The sequence below is a fragment of the Aphelocoma coerulescens genome, chromosome 8, assembly GCF_041296385.1.
Source record: "Aphelocoma coerulescens isolate FSJ_1873_10779 chromosome 8, UR_Acoe_1.0, whole genome shotgun sequence".
NCBI classification, from domain to species: Eukaryota; Metazoa; Chordata; class Aves; order Passeriformes; family Corvidae; genus Aphelocoma; species Aphelocoma coerulescens.
In genome coordinates, this window is record NC_091022.1 from 16,618,433 (window position 1) to 16,637,498 (window position 19,066).

Genomic DNA, 19,066 nt, shown 5'->3' on the forward strand with positions numbered 1-19,066 from the left:
ATTGTTTTTTCATTACCTGTAGAAATAGCTGTGTAGGTATAGGCCTGTCAAACCTGCCATCCCACAGACTTGTTCACTTGGGTCCATCTCCCTCCGGATGACATGGCACCCTGTGTACGTGAAGCTGAGAGCTGTGCCCCGGGTGCCAGGCACAGCATTTGTCACCTGCCAAACAGCCACCGGGGACTGGGGGCTGTCCAGCAGCTGGGCTGGTGCTTCTGAGCAACCTTCAAATCATATCCAGGCATTAAGTCACAGTGTCCCCAACTGCCTTGGGGCATTCTTCAGCACTGGGGCCAACCTGCTGTTTCCTTGTCTTCTTTAGGCACAGAACCTTGAAAAATTTTGAGCACAGAGTCTTTCTTAGTTAAAACCAAACCAGATAAATATTCAGAAGTCTGAAGAGAAAACCTGTAGCAGGGCATATTCCAGGGTTGATTTCCTTGCTGATTCTACAGCAAAGGGCGAGAAGCAATTGGTAGCTGAGTGGGGGCTGGGGTACAGTACAGTAGTTTTTGCCTTTTTTTAGTTCATTTTTAAAGTATCTCTTTTTGTATTTTTCAAGACAAGACTGAAGCTTTTTAGTGTTTTGCAGAGGGAAGCTTTGTCTTGCTTAAGCACTTGATAAGGATCAGTTTTCAAGATTTGTTCAGTGAGACATTTAGTGATAGTGAACTCATCCTTAAAGGGTCAGTTACAGGAATTCAGCCTTCAACTGAACTTGTAATCTTGTTATTTTTAATTAGGAAAAAGCTGCTATGCTTTCAGTTATGGAGCCATCTTTCCCCAAGTTTTTCTCCTTCCCTTTGGCTTTTGCTGCTTCTAAGATCCCCCCGCATTTGATAGGACTGAGGCAAGCAGTTGCCAACTGCTGCAGCTGAAAGCCTGAGTAACAAAGCTACATTTCTTTATTTTAAGAAGGGTCCTGTCCACTGATGAGGATTTTCAATCCTTTTGCAGCTGAGGAGCTGGGAAAGGCAACCCCAGCATGTCCTGGTGTGGCGGGCAGCGTGCAGATCACTGCCGCTGCTCTCATTCTGACTCTGCGTCCAGCGGCGGCGTTTATCACATCTCCCTGACACACAGCACTGAGCACATGTTCCCTTTTTTAGTATGGAGTGATGTTTCTGACATGCAAGCTGAGACTAGGAAGGGGGGGGAAGGCTTGTAAAGTTTCATGCTTGAGTGAAGCACCTAGATGTCAGTTTCTGACAGGCAGAACTAAGGGGAGGGAAAACCAAACCCCAAACCAAAAAGTGCTCTCTAGCTGTTTTTCACTGAGTGCCTGGTGTTGGAAGCAGAATCCAAAAGCTTCAGTACTGCCCAAGGATTAGAGGCAGTGACTGCTAGCCCGTTCTTCTGATGGGCTAGTCACAAATGGCAAGGCTCCCATGCAGCCCTGGGCCCAGTGACAAAGTTAAAGCAGATGATGATTGCAGGAAGTTGCTGTTGAGTTGACAGCTGTACCATCTGGTACTCTGCATTTCTGTGGCTGTCAAAAAGATATTCTTGAAAGGAAATCCCCTCTCTCTAACTCTCCAGATGTGCATGCATCCATATGCACCAGCATCCAGAATTCATTGTTCCCTTTCTGAAGACCAAAATACAACTTTCTGATAATTGAATTGACAGATAAAAGCAAGACATCTTATTGAAAGAAGAGCCATGTGTATGCAGGTGTAGGGAATGCTGAGTGCTGATGAAGCTAAGGGGACTAGGTAGGAATGGTTGAACGGAATAATAAGGGTTGGGTAAGAAATAAAACCAACTATGGAGAAGGAAAGGAGTTCATAGAGGTGGTAAAAAAAAAAGTGCAAACAGCTCCTTTAAGTTCAGTGTGTCTATGTATGTGAAGAAAAGGAAGCAGCTTGGGCCAGGTAAAATAAATTAAATAAAAGGAAAACTTCGGCTATGCTTTCACTTTGAAGCTTGGATAACCTATCAAAAATAATGCTAATGTTATGAATTAAAGGAAAATCTGTTAACGGTTTGTAGAATTATGTAATACTGTAATTGTTTAGGAATGTTTGTAAAGTGTCTAATAGATTCAGTAAAAGCAACTGGAAAATTTTCTAAATTGCAAGAGTAGCTATCAACTCTGTGATTGGGATGCCCCCTGAAGCAGTAAACATGAGGCATCTCTAAATCTGTCCTGATCTCATTGAGGTTGTCCTCATTAGTCACCAGATAAGATATAAACTCTTTTCACTGTGTGGTAGTGCCCCTTGGACAACCAGTATAACACAGTGTACTTTTGGGCGAAAGATGGCTGCATATGTAGTTCCAAATGAGAGTCAGTAGGGATTAAGCATGTGACAGCTACTTGCAATTCTGAAAAACTGCCATGGGATATTTTTAATAAATATGATTCAGAAAGGGTGAAAAAAACCCAAACAAACAACAAAATCCACCTATGCCAAAAATCTTACCCCTGCCCCCATACAGAAAGTATGCTTTCTATAATCTTACTATTACTGTGTATTTTGGTACCTTTATCTATACTATTGATACTGCCTGACGTGGAATTCCAACACTTCCTGTGTTGGTTTGAAAACCATTAGAACTTGTATCAGCACTTTCAAGAATGCCCATGAGTATACAAAGAAGTGAAGCATATATTTCCAATTTAAATAGGTAACATTTTGCTTAGAGAGACTCAGAAGGCTTGTTTCCTTGGATAAGCATAGATTAGTGAAGTTTACATGTGTGTTTTTGTGCATGCTCTTTGATGAATTCTTGTATGGCTGATTGTGAAAGTAAGTATGGTTCTCTGTCTTTGCCTCCTGAAACTGATTTTATGAAATCTGGAATTTCCTTCTCTGCCATCTTTAATTTACCCAATTTCAGGAGTACAGTAAAAGCAGTAGTGTGGGTAGGATGGTTTGATGAGTTTCAATACTCATTTATTTAAAATACAATGGTTTTGTTTAAGTTATTTTTGCTCTAAGTAGGCATTAAATTTTTATACAGTTTTTTTTTTTTCTTTTGGCCCCAATACAGAGTTCTCGTGTAAACCAAGCAGAATGCTTCCTGTAGTTTTCTGATAAAAAGTGCACTTCCATTCATTGTTTCCATGCAACTTCCTATCTTTCTATGGTAAAGAGGGGTGAATCTGAGACAATTTATGGGCTATCTCTAGGGAAAATAGACTTTTACAACATGATGTTTAATTGTTGTTGGGAATGACGAACAAGGAATTTTAGAAATAGTTTGTGTTTATTCATTTCTTCCTCTTTGTACAATCACTGTGCTGAAGACAGCTTCATCCATTAAGAGTAATGAAAATTGAATGCTACATTTGCTTCTTCCATTAAGGCTGTTAAGGCACAATGTTTCTTTGCGTTTTAGGTACTGCTTGTTATCTGAAATAATTTTGTATCTTTTACAGTCTTGATAAAAGTTCGTGATGCAAGTCAGCCGTTTCTGAAATACAGCCATGCCTGGGGGCAGGAAAGCCCTCAGTCTGACTAACACTGACCACTGTTTAAAAAAGAATGAGTGCTTCATGGGACATAGGATTTATGCAAGAGAATCACCTGCATTTGATTTTTAGACTAAGTGCTTGAAACTTTGGGTTTTTTTCTCGTACTTGAGGATAACAAAGGGAAAAAGTCAACAACCCTTTTGAAACATTGGTGGACCACTTTGTTTTCAGTTCTTTGGCATGGAAAACAGAAATTGTGCTTTCTGGATGTGTTTAAATGAAAGTCAATGCATTCATGCTGTTCTGTTTATAGGGATTAAAAAGATGTTCTTATGCTAGTGGAAATGTTTTCCAAATACTTGCTTGGGAGAAGGAATGGGAAGAGAGAGTAAGAGCATGTGTGGATGAGTTTGCACGTTCAGGCATGGAAAAATACTAGAGAAGAGTTCCTGTGCGCAGTGTTTTGCTGCAAACCTCAAGAGAAGGTAGGGCTCTGACAGTACTTCTGGTCAGAAAGAAGTACAGCAGAGGTTACATAAAATGTAGCTCTGTGGTAGAGTACATCTGCTTTTGAAAGACTTCTTTGTTTTCCAGGTGCAGATGTTTGTTTTCTAAGATTATGCCTCATGGGTAGTAATGCCTTAAGACTGTGCTCAGCGGATGTTAAACCAAACAGGTTTTTCATTCATTGCCTTTTCTGTTTAATTAGCTTAATATGTGTATAAACAAGACACCTGGGGTTTCTTTTGTTAAACAAGATACTTACTGATTGACATTGCCTAGTTTTGCCTTGCTTGCTTAGGTATTGAAATAGAATTTTGCTGTGTAATGAATAAATATGACTTTATAATTTGCAATTTTTCATGAAATGGATAGCTTAGGTTTAATTAATAATTTCTGAGTAGCAGTACATTGCTACAGCAGTTGAATTTCGTTTGATAGTTAAGCTTTCCAATTAAACTTGCATCAGTTTTATGTCCTGATAAGGACAAAAGATCAATAGAAGCTTATTTTTCAAAAAGTGGAAGAAGGAATTTCTCCTTTAAAAATGTAATTTGAATTTTTTCCTACATGGAAAAAACTGTGAGGTCCGTGCAGGTAACGCTTGAAATTAGATCATCTCTACTAAACAGAGATAAACCTTGTGCTTTTACCAGTGGCTAGGAGCCATGGGAGTGGGTGTTTTGCAACACATCCACCAGAGAGGCATAAAAAATTATTTTACTTAGAAGGAGAAGCCAGCATCAGGAGTTGTACCAAGCATAACAGCAACCTAGAAGGGTAATGGGGCATGTCATCTGAATGATTCCCAGTGGGCAGGCAGATGATATTAGATAGACTTTACTATGTATAAGAGAAATGTCTAGAAAAAGTGCAGAAAACAGAGGATCAAAAGACATGGCAGATTAAGTGTAATCTACTGTGTTGAAATGTCTGAATAGTTTGGTCCATACATGGAATAAGTCTGGGCAGAGTTGATAATAGTGGAATGGGAATTAATTGGGGGATAGTATTTGGGGATAGACAGCACATGGAGCAAGGGTCTAATTGCACATAGCAGTAACACCAGATGTCAGTGTAAAGGTGAAGAATGTAGGTTAATGCATAGTTCCAGAGAATTTTTTTCTTCCTTGAAGAAAGGGGAAGGGTGCAGGGATGGTGTCGTGGAGCTCTTGGAGGTTAGTGAGCTCAGAGCACTGCAATAGGAAACCTCTGCTGAGTTTTTGCAAAAGCACATGTTTTTAGTTAGTGCAGCTTGTATGTTTTAACTCCTTCTACAACAAATCTTGCCACCTGTACTGGACATTTCTTGAGGATATATTTTTTCTCTTCTCAGTAGAAGTTTTATAGCTCGTTCAATTCAAATAGGTATCTGTGGAGTCTGGTATCTTGGGTGTTTTGGTTGGTTGGATTGGTTTGTTTTTTCAAAATAGGCAAAATTAGTCCATGTTCATGAATCTTCTCCCTGCAATTTTAAACCTCTCACCCTTGCCCCAATGGTAATTCAGTCAAAAGTAGCTCCCCCATGGAAAACATGTGCTAGATGTGACAGTAAAAGAACTTGTTGAAAATTAAGAATCTGAAGGGAAATGTGTAGATTTATGCAAATATAAAATGCTTTAGACAGTCATCTGCTTTAGTCTTCCTCCTGACCAGTAAGAAGGTCTGATATTCTCTGCCCTGCGTCTTTCTTGTGGCAGTCACACTTACTCAGAGAGGAAAATCGTGTAATCCAGGAGTAGTCTTGGAGAGCCCAGCCACTTGTGGTTGCTGATCATCATGGAGGTGCTTCTTTTTTTCATGAGCAGAAACACTGTGGTTTCCTCTGTGCCGCTGCCTCTTGACACAAAGCCGTGTAATATTTCCTACCACCTGATCTTGTCTTTTTCATCTCTCAAGGCTACTTGCCAGAATTAACTGGTCCTGAGCAGAGATGTCTTGCTCAAGTGCTTGCTTAGGAGTGTGAAGCTCTTTTTTTCATAGTCATCTGTACTAAAAGCTGCTCTTCATATTAATAGTGGAGGTTGTCCATTATTCTCTACATTCAAATTACTAGGAATTTGGCTTTCCAGGTGGTCATTTGTGAAGGGGTGTGCAGGAAGGAATTTAGTATTTACTGTTAGAGAGCCACCCATATTGAATAAGTAGTAGTGACTTGTATTTTCTCTGGGAGGGATAAGGTATCGCTTCTCTCTGTAAATTCTTATTTGCCTCAACTGTTGAGTATATTTTTTGGTAAAAATGCTTCCCTCAGTGAGAAACTCTTTGTGAGAAGAAGGTTGTGTAGGTGGTAACAATTGCTCCATGTAAAACAGTGGCCCTTCGCCCATGCACTTGTATCTTTAGAAATGAGTGGTGAAGGTCATGGGAAGAAGTTACTGCTGAATCTTGCTCAAGTGCTCTGTGAAGCTTTTTAGTTCAAGAGAAAATGGCTTTCCCCTCCCTGTTGTCGCTCAAAAGCATGTTTGTTTCAGCCATCATTGTCACTAAGAGATATAAGAAAATGCCCTTAAATTAACCTTCTCTGAAAGAACTTTTGTGGAAGTCTGTCATTTGGGCATACTAAAATCTCTGCTTTAGTTAGCCTCCTCCACATCTTAATGTGCCTTTCAGCATAAAGTGATGAATTCTAGCAGGATCTGCAGTAATTTATATTACTTTGTACCTGACAGCATAGAGATCCCTTGTGTTCCTCAATAGTCTGGATTCTGATTTTTTTGTTTTTACATCTAATGACTAGATTAGTGTCATTCTCTCATTCAAAAACCAATTAGAATAAATCTGTCCTTCTTCTGAGGAGTGTTCAATTCTATTGGTGTGGGTTGTACCCTCTGCTGTGGCATTTGGGAACCATACTAATGTGCTGTGGAACCCCCAGCACAGATTCATGCAATTTGCAGGAGCTGCTCATGCTTTTCAGCTGACAACACTGCAGAAATCACCATGGAAATACAACAGAAAGTACATTACCCTCTACTATTTGAATAAAATCAATCACAGTTATGAGTTGGTCTTGGGCTGTTGTGTTATCCCCCTTAGTTCTTACTCCCATTTCTGCTACCTTCTTACAGCAGAGCACATGTTACTCATTAGTAGCATGGATGATATGGGAAACAAGAATGTTGAAGTTGTATTGAATATGTTCCAGATGGACACAACTACCCAGTATCAAACAAGGTTGGGTCTGCACTGATTTCCTTTAAAACATTAATTGGAAGTGAAAAATAATTCAGTACTCAACAATTCTCTCGAATTCTGAATTCTCAAAACATTTGCCATCGTAAAATATACACCTATTAATTGTTTCTTATAAAACTGCCTAACCTGCTTTCCATCCTCTAAAGGCATTAAGCAACTAAAATTTGATTGTGGTAGGAGCCAGGATTTCCTAACAAGATTAAGTGGTTACATGCTCCGAAGTTAAACAAAAGTCCAAGGATGGCTGTGTGTGTGCACTTAGATTCTCAGCAGAGAAGGCATTAAAAGCTTGTGACATCACTAGGATGGATAAACTGGAAGATATCTTTGACCCTTTAAGTTTGATGGGGATGGAGACACAGGAGAATATCTGTACATGTTTAGAGCTGATAAGGCAATCTTGATGTGTTAATTGGATGTTGAAAAGAATGAATTTTGGCAAGATGTTGGTATTGCTGATGCAGGTGAGGTTGGCAGAAACAGGGTGTGAGGCTGGAGTGGGAAACTGGCAAAGCCTGATCCTGGGGTTTGTGGAGGGCAGAGCAGCACAACAGTAAAGTTCAGGTAGGATGAAGCTGTGATTTCATGTTGGCTTTCAAATATGAGTAGGTGGTGGGAAGGTGATAAACAATCAGATTAGTAGTGTCCTAGGGTGGACTGTTTTTTTTTCAGAGTGGTAAATATGCCTTTTTTAGGATTTAAACTACATAGAGAAAGTACCTGGCTTTCTAGTCAGAGAAAAGTGGCAGTCAGGCAGGAAGATAAAGAGGAAGGATCTGTGAGGGAGCCAAAAGCTGCTAATTTGGATAGAGGAGAGCTCTCGCAGCTCCCACTAGAGTGACAGTACCTTGTAGCAGCATCCACCTTTCTTTGACTGGAGCAGATCTGCAGGTTCAGTAGGAAGGGCTGGAAAGAAATGCAGTTGATGAATGTTGAGGAAATAACTCCATCATTGCAGGAGTGCACATGGTGTAAGAATAGACTAAAGTACAGCATAAATGCAGAGAAGGTGGCAGAAGGAGCTGCCTTGTGCCATGTACAGGCTGAGCATTCAGTGGACTTTGTGACCTAGGAATAAGTTTTCCTTTCACTTGGCACTATGTCCAGGTGTGCCAGTGTATGCTGGGCATGGCACTACACCCAGATCAGTGGTTGGGCAGATGAGCCAATATCAGCGCACGAGGATTGAGGTTTGATATTGCCAGCATGTGTAAGAGGAATGGTGATCATGGGAGTCTTGAGTTGCTGGGAAAGGCAATATGGGTCCAGGACATAGCTACACAGGCACCCATATGAACCTTGGCAAAAATGAGACAGCTGGAGTAACCTCTCGGTTATTTACCCCCCAGCATGCCTTGTACATGGGCAGTCTCACAGCACGTGTGGGCTCATTGCAGTGGAGCATCCTCTGATACTCTGGTCGTCAGTTCAGATTTCCAGGGCTGTACCCCTTTCTCTTACAAGGCTGGTCTGAAAGCAGCTCTATCAAATGCAGTAGTTCCCCCAAAACATGGTTTTGCTCAGAGCAGCTCTGTGCACCCCTTCCCTCCAAAGAGAGTTGACAGAGGAGCATGCCCCAGGCTGGCAGGGCGTGCAGGCAGACGCTGTGCAGCTGCACTGCTGGAAGAGTGGACCTACACCAGTAAGCCATGCTCAGGACTGGTGCAGCACGTGGGCTCGCTGCCAGCAGGGTGACAGGATTTCTGCCAGAGATCTGGCCCCTGTCCAGCCAGGGCGGAGTGCAGGCAGAGCAGGCATGCCTCGTTCTGCCTGTCGCTGTGCAGATAAGCTCAGCTGTGCACAGTTATCCAGGATGTGAACCTCTGCTCCCTCTGGGACTGTTTGCATCTTGCATGTTGAGCAGAAAAGAGGGATTTCTTAATGTGCACGTGAGGTGCCAGCAAAGGAGGCAGTTACAGCCTGAACAAAACAGTCACAATCATCTTCCTCTTGTAGGATGTGAGGGGAAAATCCACGTCTTCTATTCTAATGTGGTAAATTTGTTGAGAGTAAATACCAGATGGAGGCTGGAGGGGAGGATTGGTAGATGTACTGCATGGGAATAGGTGTTCACAAGGAAATCACAAGGGAGGTATTAGCTCTTTCTCCTGACCCTTTGCTAAGTAAAGTGCATGTTTTTGTCAGCAACTTCATTTCTGGTTTTGTTCAGTGTTGCATCTTGTTCTTTGTGAGTGAGTGAGTGAGTGTGTGTTATGACTGAAACATCTTAACCATCAACTCCATTCTGGCCTACAAGAAACGATTCAATGAACAAGTGCGTCTTTCCTTCCTAGCCTGAGAAATGTTTGTGGAGTTTAGAAAAGTTTTTTGTGCAGGTTGTATAACATGGTGTGCTGTAGGACTTAGACATCAGTGGCCGGGCTAATTGATTAGTAGGTTCTCTGATCTGCTCTTGTACATCAGGAAAATGTGGCCTCTCTACTGATTGTTGTTATTGTTACAAATTCTAAATATTTCTTCAACTGGAACAAAGGGCAACTTTTTAATGGATTTTTTTTTTTCTTAAAGTATCACTGCTTGGACTCGTCCCATTTTGTATGTGTATTCTTTAAAAGGAGTCAAATAAACCCCAGAAAACCTCAAGTCCTCCAAGCTGGTGGTCAGTGCTACTGCCAAGCTTCTCGTTTATAAAGAAGAAAGTTTGTTTATGCTCTGTACCCCAAGCACAGGCATGCGTAATTTATGCCTTGAACATTGCCTTTACAAATATCCCTGCTCTGTGGGAGCTCATAGGATATGCACTATGCACTGGTGGGTTTCAGGAACGGCCCTTTTGTGGCCCAAGGCACTGCAGAAATCTCCCTGTGCTCAAGGGCTTCTCTTTTTCCAGATAGTCTGGTTTAAGCCAGACTCGGACTTGTAAATAAATGGCCAACTGCAAACTGTATTTTGAAAGAACCGTGGTTTTAACCAGCAAAGTCTAGTTCAGTGCTAATATAATTAAACATACATGTACACCAGCGTCAAATGAGCTCTAGTGCTACAATAGCTGGCTTTAGACTTGACAAAACCAGATAGAGCTCTGCCATTTAATCAGTTGAAGATTTTCTTTATTTTGAACTTCTTTCAAAGGAAGCATTTTACTACAATTGCAGACATGCACGATCTAGAAGGAAACTATTCTTCTAGCTTGTATTTTTCTTTTATGCCTGGCAGCCTCTGAACTGACTGATTCATGTGAGTCTAATTCTTATCTGAGTGACTTTGGTGCAAATTAGGGGTTAAATCAATTACATTCTCCTATGACCTTCTGAATCAAAAACATACATGTATCTGTTACTGTCAGGGGTGGGCTTTAGCTGTTTTGGAAAAGCAGGGCTGCTTTTCATAAATATTTGTCTTGATTTAGTTTCCTGAGATATAGTTTAAATGTAAACTGCCCCATATGCTTCAGCTTTTGTGCTATCTTGCTCTATCACATCACACAGTCTCACGTACTATATAAGAGTATGGCACTGCATCATGCTGTGGTGATTATTTGAAAGGGCGTACACTCTGTTTTGGACTAGATAACTGTTATCAGTGTAGATAATTGCTGTCAGACACAAAATAGACTCAGTAAACAAACATTTCATTTTATCATGTGACAGATGCCTGCTGTTTTGTACAATGTATTTGAATGATGTTCACTATAAATCAGCACTGCTTCAAAAGCAACAAATCCAACTCGCCCAAATCCTTCCTGATGTAATTACCTTTATAGTAGATGTTAACTTTTTGTTGTTATTTATACATGATTGCATTTTCAGTGTTTGCAGATAACAGTGTTTGACATAAATAATTCACATCTAAGACAAACCAATTCCCCTGCTACCACTGTGGTGGTGGGATTTTTGGTTGACTGTTTTTTTGAGGGTTTTTTTTGGGGTGTTTTTGTTTGGTTGTTTGTTTTTTTTTTTTTTCTTTTGTTTTGCCTTTTTTACTTTTTTTTTAATATTTTTTTCTTTTTGTTTTCTTCCCTGGTAAAGAAAAGACTACCTTCAATTTTGGAATTCATACTTGAAAATTTAGACTTTCAGAGAGAAACAAACCAATGAGTTAGCATATTCAAGACAATTTAAAAGGGAAATGGGAATAAATGTCTTAATTTTGTGGAGAATGAACAGGAGGCTTCTGCTTGTGTTCCTATGGATTTTCTGAACAAAAGGATGATCATTATTTGACAAGTATAAATGATGTATTGCTTTTTTTTCCTCCAAATGATGTGTATCTGTCTCTTTCTCTGCAGGTCCTGTGCCTCAGAGGGAATGTGTCTTATTGCCTGTTAACAATTCGCACCCAGTCCATGCCTTATTGGAAAGCTTTACAGTCTTATCTGGCTGTGCAAGCCGGGGCACGACGAGCCTGCCACAAGAGGTGCACGTCCTCAATCTCAGAAACCCCAAGGAGGGTCTTGGCCATCATGAAAGAGAGGTAAAGGGGAAATTACTTTCTGTCCAGATCCCTGGATAAGTATGTCTGCAAATGGGATTATTATACATTAATTTGCTGCATAAAGATATTTCTGAATTGTCACCAAAGTACCACAAAAAACCATGTGCAATTTGCATGGAGACTGTCCACCTATGCTTTGCATGTCATATGAGTAAACTGCTTCCATACCTAGCCACCTGCTTCATTATCTTTCACAACCCCGAAGTATACTTAAAAAAGTTGGGGGGCGGGCAAAGGAAATAAGAAACAGATTTAGATCTCCAACAGGCCTTTGCAGAATTGGCTGTCTTCAAAAGCAGATCGTTTACCTAAATGTGTTGTAAATTAACATGAATACCTTTGGATCCCTGCCATGACCACTATAAACAAATACTGAAGTTCAGATTCTTTTACCAGTGTAGTACAGCCCTAATGTTTCACTGAGGGGGGGACTGCTGAACAGAAAAGCAAGCGTTGCTGACTATGGTAGTCCAATTACTTATTTATGTGTGCTGCACTTGGAGGGACTGGCAAGAACTTTAGCTGTTCTGAAAGCAACAGCAGAATAAAATTTTTGATGTCAAATTGTGCCATAGTGTTGTTTACTCTCAAAACACATCAAAACAGAGTGCCAAAGTGAAAAGAAAACGTTGCATGCCCTGACAGCTGAGCTTTTTAGTTCATGTTCTTGCAGTATTACACACACAAATCCTTAGTACTGTGTGCTGTGAGAGCAACATGTGTGTACACAATTAGAGAATTTGTGATGAGAGAACAAAGGTGATGATCTAACAGGGAGAAGCTTAGAAAAAGAGGATTTTTGCAGTGAACCATGTACTGCAGCAGAGGATCTAAATCTGTGCTGAAAGAACTTTCAAGTGAAGTCTTTTATAGTGATTAAAATAAAGGCAGATTCTCTTGGCCAGAATCAGTCTTTCCACTGACTTCAATATCAGCCTTGTTGGATTTGTGATGGGTTCAGCTCAATGTGTATTGTATGCATCCATGAAACTTCAGCTGTTGTGTTCATTCTCAGTATATATACAGTCTTAAATATCTAGTATATGATAAGAAAAATGATTTACAGTTTTTTCAGTAGATATCTTATTGGCTTCCATTAATCAAAATTGTCAGATCTTCTACTGTCACAAGATGAATTACACTTTTTTTTGGTGGTACTGTGAACAAGGAACAGATATTTTTATATTTGGTGGGGGATATGGGGGTTTGTTTTGGGATTTTGTTTTGTTCTGGTGTTTTTTAAGCCTTTCTTAGTATGTCAGGCGCTGGGTTATCAGCCTGATAAGGGCACTGTGAATGACTGAAAAAAGTGTAGGTACAATCAGTTCTCTGCACATGAAGCCCAAATTGTAGGGCTTTTTGGTTTTTTGTGGGGTTTGTGGGTTGTTTGCTTGGGGGCAGGGAGGGGGTGTGTTTGGAGGTTTGTTTGCTTTGGGGTTTTTTAGCATGGCTTCTGATGAGAACTAAATAGCTGTATGTGATTCTGCTATGGATTTGTCAGTGATTCTCTAATCACTCAGCAAACTTTAAATCCATTGCTAAGTCACAGATGAATTTGGTATGAGTAGATCTCACAAGGTAATCACAAGTTTTATTGAAAGCGGGCAGAAGAGTGCCCTCACTGTGGGAACGTGGTACCAGGGGAACTTGTAATGCCTTGGTTACTAAAGGGTGCCCATGGATGGGATGAAGCAGGCTGCAGCTGGAGCTTGTACCTCCCAAGAGACCAGAATGACTGAAGTGCACATTTGCATAAGCCCAAATTTCCCTCTGGCCCGCTGCCGCCGCCGCTGGCACTGCTTGCGTAACGCGGCGCTTCGTGGAGCTGTGTGCATGCACAACGTGAGCGAGGCACGCGTGCACGAGGATGCAGGCTGTGCCCCTACTGCCTGATCAGCTTGACAGAATGATAGAATTAAATACTTGGCTTTGAGTAAAAATACTTGCTGTCTAGCAGAAAGAGGCTGCTTGTGCCTCATCTGATGTGCTTATGTTAAGAAAGCAGCGTGCCCTAAGCTGTCTTGTCTGTGTACTTTGGGGGGTATACTGAAGTGTAGGGCACTGAATAGATTTCAGCACTTGGAGCCTTGAGCCTCCTTCTCCCATTTCCTGAGCAATTTCCAGTCACAGCCCTTGGAGATGGCTGCTCTAAAAATGCACAGGAAGCTGGAGCAATGTTTGCTGGCAACAGTGTTGAGCAAAAGAGTGTCAACAACTTGGAAAGATCCAATTTTACTTATAGGATCAGACTCAGAGAACAAAGCAGAGCAAATGTTATCTTTTCCATTATTGTAGAAACCAACTCCAAGTGGCCCTTTGTCTAAAAGTAGAATGTACCCATCACCTTAAGTTATGTGAGCTTGATTTACCAGCTGAGGTATTTCCTGTTGCCTACAAATGCTGATAGCAAAGGTAGAGATCTGTTTGTCATACAGTATTTCCAGTAGACTCCAGAATAAAACAAGTGGCTTTGTTTGACAGCGCATTACTTAGATTTAGCGACATCGAAAGCATGTTTAAAATAAATGATGTATTTGTTCAGAGGTTGGCTGAAGTTCTGATAATATGGAATGCAAGATTGGAAAATCTTTAAGGGGAGGCTTGCTTTGGGGGTGGAGGTCGGGTTGTTTTGTTTTTAACCTGCACTATGCTAGAATGCTGCGAAATTACACATTCCTTACTTGCTGGGAGGAGTGTAAACTTCCCCTAGCAAATTCCTTGGAGGGTTCATGCATTAAACATACTTGTGCAGTTATCATAGTTCTCATAAATATGCAACATATGTGTATGCATTAATTTAACTCACTCTGACACTTGTGTAGAATATGCAGACAACAAGCGTTCGCAAATTCAAACACAGGAGGGGTGGCTGATGTGGGGGGAGGGCTTGGCAGGGGTGTATGTTCCTCCTGTAACACATGCAGGCATTTCAGTAAGGGTGAGTAAGATTTGGGTGCTTTTCCTTCCCTGTAAACTGGAAAAAAAGTAGACAAAAGACAGACTGGAAATATATAGGTTTATGTATTTTGAACACTCTTTGTGAAACCAAATCAGTAGTTTACCACTTTTGTGTTAAGGCAGAAATCTGGTAAATATTGGGTCATATCATGAAATGCTGTAATCGCATCTATGATCTTCAAGGAATTTGTTTGTATTTTACTTCATTAATCCCACTGGGGTGAAATCTTGTATGTTGAGACGGGGAATGTCTTCTTTCTTCAAGCAAAAACCCCTGAAGTTCCAATCTTTTTCAAGTATTTCTTAGAAATGTCTTTTATCACAATTCATATTTGGCCATTCTTTATCATAGGAAATAGAATACGGGTGCATGTAATAGCCTCAAGTGTTTATATTGAACTTGGCATGAAAAATGCAAGCCTTTTTTGTTTGTTTTATTTGATCAAATATTCCTGGGGAAGTGAGTGCGTGTGTGCATTTCTGTACTGATCTGGGTCTCAGCTGAATGCCAGGAACTACTGAACTCTTACAATAACTTTCTCTTTGGCTTTGGGTATCTTCACTGCTTCAGTTTCTCAGTTTTTAGAAAGGAGATAGTTGCTTCCTCATGGAACTGTTTGTTCTGAGGAAGAGTTTGGAAAACTCTAGAGATTTGCACCAGAAAAATGTGTATAGAAGAGCATAAAAATTATTTTAAGATGGAAGCCCCTCTTTAGGTATATTATCAAGTCCTAAATTAACAGAGGATTCTTTTATTATGCCTCTTGGTTGAATTTCCCTGAGCTGCTTCAAGCATGCAGTCACAATTGAAATAGTTAAGGGGAGAGAGGAGGGGCATATAAAATTAATCTCATGTGAATACTTAGGATTGAATACATATGAATACATGAAATCAGAGTTCCTGGCAATGGATTCACTATTGTTGTCGTTGACATCCTCATCCTCAAAAACTTTAAGATGTTACGCCTGATACAGATGTTTAACATGTGTTACATGAAATGAAGGCAGGAAAACTAAGGACTTGTATTTATTTTTATAATTTTGAGTAACGCCACTGAGGCTGTAATAATCCAAAAGACCTTTTTCCCCACTGTTTAATCAGTGCTACTTGGCAAAAATTTTATAATAACTTCAAAAAATTTCCTTTGAGAGTAAACCTGATATTAAAATGGCTGTTAGCTCCTGGAATAGGCTAATTATAATGGGCTGATCCTGAATTCAGGTTAGTTTTTCTGTGTCACAGGGTTTTGGGTTTTTAAGACTATGAAGATCTGGGTGATGAAGGTGGTGAAAACCTAGTTCGTTTTGCCTATTGTGCTACACGTTTACTGTATTTCCCAGTGTGTTCATTTTAACTGTTTTCAGAAGTGTAATACTACAACAGCCTTACCCAAGGCTATGTCAGGGAAAAATGTTTTGTTTCATGCTCAGGCATCCAGAGATCCAGGAACAGCCTTGAGATTCAGCTCAGATAAAGGGGCCACTTTCTGGGTGCATATTAAACATGCTGACCTGCAGCACCAGAGCCATGGTCAGAGGGGGCCTGGAGGTCATGAGCTGACAGCAGGCAAGAAGGGAATTCAAGGTTTGTTATTTGACAGCTGGAGTTAGTGAGGATTTTGTTACCTATTCATTTGTTTGAATAGGTATAGACCACTGCACATGGGTATATTTAGTACTTCTGGTAGGTCAAAGGCCTTTGCTTTGAAGAAGAGCTTTGAGAGATAAAACAAAGCACTATGCCTCTGCCAAGGTACAGACCAAATCTCAGCATTGCAAGGGTATTTTCCTTTTCTTGCCTCTTCACTTTCCGACCACCTTGGCTTGGCAGCAGCAGTGGATCTCTAGCTATTGCAGCAGACGTGCAGGTTTCAGTGCAAGTATGTACAGGGGTTTTGAACCTTCAGTCTCTTCAGCTGGCCAGCTCTCCTGTTATGCTGAGCCCATCCAGGTCAACTCAATCACTTCACCTGTTATTTCTTGTTCCTTGATGATGTGTGGTTCATGAAGTTATGCAGAGGCAACATAATCAGCCATACTGGGCGTACAGAATTACAGTGGAAAATGAGTTTGGCCATCTGCAAGCCTCTGTCAAATTCGAGGTTGACTACTGCTTTTTATTGGGGTCTTCTTGCATGGTGTGTTGTGAGGGAAGAAGATCCACAACATAAGAAGATCGAGAATGGGAAGTCCAGATGAATTACTGCTTCCACCAGTGCTCTGTGGCAGTTAGGTCTCAGAGTCAAGTTGTGACACTACGGCAAATGTACTCCAGGAACACCCTGTATTTGTTGCTTGGAAAGCAGGAGTTCCTCATCACATGCATCTCTGATCCTGGCTAATTTCAAAAGCTTGCCCACAGCTTGTGGTCACTCCACTGGCTCACTGGGGTGGTTTCACAGGCTGCTGTAACTCCCTTTACACACAGCCATGCCCAAGAGCCCAGCTGGAGTACTGGACTGGATCAGAAATTAAGCTCATGATAGACCTTATAAAGCCTTAAAGATAGTGGCAGCATGCTCCACAGAAATCATAATCATTCAGTGTCTGTCTCAGATAACTCCACGTCTGCTGAAAGCTGCAACTCCCATGCCGCTGATACTCTAAAATGACATTCATGTCTTAATTGCCTTGATTGATGAACATGGCATTGCCATATCTTTAAAAAGTGGAGTTTGCTAGTTTTTTGAAAACCATCACAATGCTCTTCCCCCTCTTCTCTTTGTTATCACTTTTGAGGCCTCTGTGCTTGCATAAAATAACACCTTTTTTAATGTGCCTTTTTCATCTTGTTTGTCTGGACCGCAGTCTTTGTGTGTTGTTTTTAGCCAGCTCAGGATTTGCTGGTCATTGGACTTGGCAGTCATTTCAAGTTCTGCCCACCAGAACTGCCAGAGGAAGTCCTGTGTTGGCCAGAGAAGCATGTTTGTACAGAGCCGGCTGTCCTGCGGGAGCGTGGCTTGATGCGTGCCTGCCCTTAAAGAGGCAGCAGTGACATCTCATGACTTGGAAAGTGCTGTGCAAACCCTCGGTATTTTCCGTTTTTAGCAATGGGACTGTTTGCTGTGTGCAGAAAGTGAGCCCTGTTCTCAGTTCAGAGAGCTGTGTGGAGCGGTGTCTGAGGCCATGCCAAGGCCTACCACAGAACGCTGACGGGTTCAGAAGGAAAAACGCCAGGATGAGTTTTCTGACTGCTCACAGTTTTTGTGTTTGCTGTCTGCTGCTTAAAGTGTCACTCTGGAAGCTGTAAACTGGACTCTTGTTTTCCTCTGATGCAAGTGCCTGCAGGTACTGATGTGCTCTTGCAGTGTTGTAGAGAGCAAGAGGGCTGCTGCTGCTGTTTACTAGATGGACTCTTCCTGTCTCTCTATGGCTTGTGTGTGTAAGCACACTGTGCATCTGTGCTCACGTTTCTTTCAGGCAGATGTGTGTTGATTTTTGATCACAGACTGTGATTTGTGTTTGTGGTCTCCAGTTCCCTCAAAGCTTCTATCTGACATGTCTTAGAGTATTTATAAATTACTGCTCTGTCTGTAATTACTTTCCCCAAGAAAAGATAATTAAGGAAGTGATGATATTTCCAGAAGTCCATTTATATCACAAACCCCATGGTCAGGTTTCAGTCTAGCTTTGGGCTCATGCATGTGTGTGTGAGATATTGAAGCAACATTTGTCGTGAGTGGTCATGTTTATGTTGTTCTCTAGAGTGTCTGTTTGAACCAAAAGCTGGAATTAATGAAGTCATTCTTCTTCAGCTCCCAGCACAGGGGAAAATTTCCAACATAAATTGTGTGGACCTTGCCATGCGTGACAGGCATGCTCCTGTATCAGCTGATAAAGTAAAACCATGCTGTGGCAAGATAGGAAGACAACAAATGTTTTAATTGGTTGGGTGTTTTTATGTTCTTGCTTTTCAATTACACTCAACTTTGTGTTTCTCTAGAAGAGTCTCTTATTTCCCTGTGAAACATAAGCAGAGTATTTATACTTTTTATTTAAAGGAGAAGATGCGAAAATAGCACCACCATGAGGTACAAATATCTGAAACTTAAATTGCTTGAAAAAGTTTGAAGGAAATATAGGTAGTTCATAGCTGATACTGGCTCTTTAACAATTGCTATGGCAATTTATAATAAAGAAATATTTTTATTATGATTAGAGATCATGCCATATGTAATAAACATGGTGATGGCAGTAGTTAGTGTTTCTGGATGAGAGCTGGTATTTGTTGATGACTCAAATGCCATCAGCGAGGGATAAGTATTAAGAGCTGTCACCATTCTGGAGATAACCAGCATTCTCTTACCCTGAAGACTGTTTGAAGTCTGGCTCGCTCTTCCGTCATCTCTCAAGGAAGCACAGTGTTCATGTCTTCTGCATGGATGCAGTGTATTAGTGCATGTGAATATGTACATAGGGTTTTGAGGCCTCTTGGGAAAGTGACTCTGTATGACATTGGTTTTGCAGAGAAGTACAGTGGCACTTGCTTTGTAGATGTCTCTTCAGAGTAGGCCATTGGAACATGAGTCT

The 19,066-nt window shown here is 41.0% G+C and overlaps 1 protein-coding gene across 2 annotated transcripts in view; it reads left to right on the top strand.

Moving 5' to 3' along the window:
* TGFBR3 (transforming growth factor beta receptor 3) overlaps positions 1-19,066 on the top strand; it is a 115,883-nt gene that overhangs the window by 34,364 nt on the left and 62,453 nt on the right. For both annotated transcript variants that reach the window (XM_069022793.1, XM_069022794.1), the window contains exon 3: positions 11,373-11,557. In XM_069022793.1, coding sequence (XP_068878894.1) covers positions 11,373-11,557 — 185 coding nt within the window. The remainder of the gene's footprint in view (positions 1-11,372; positions 11,558-19,066) is intronic.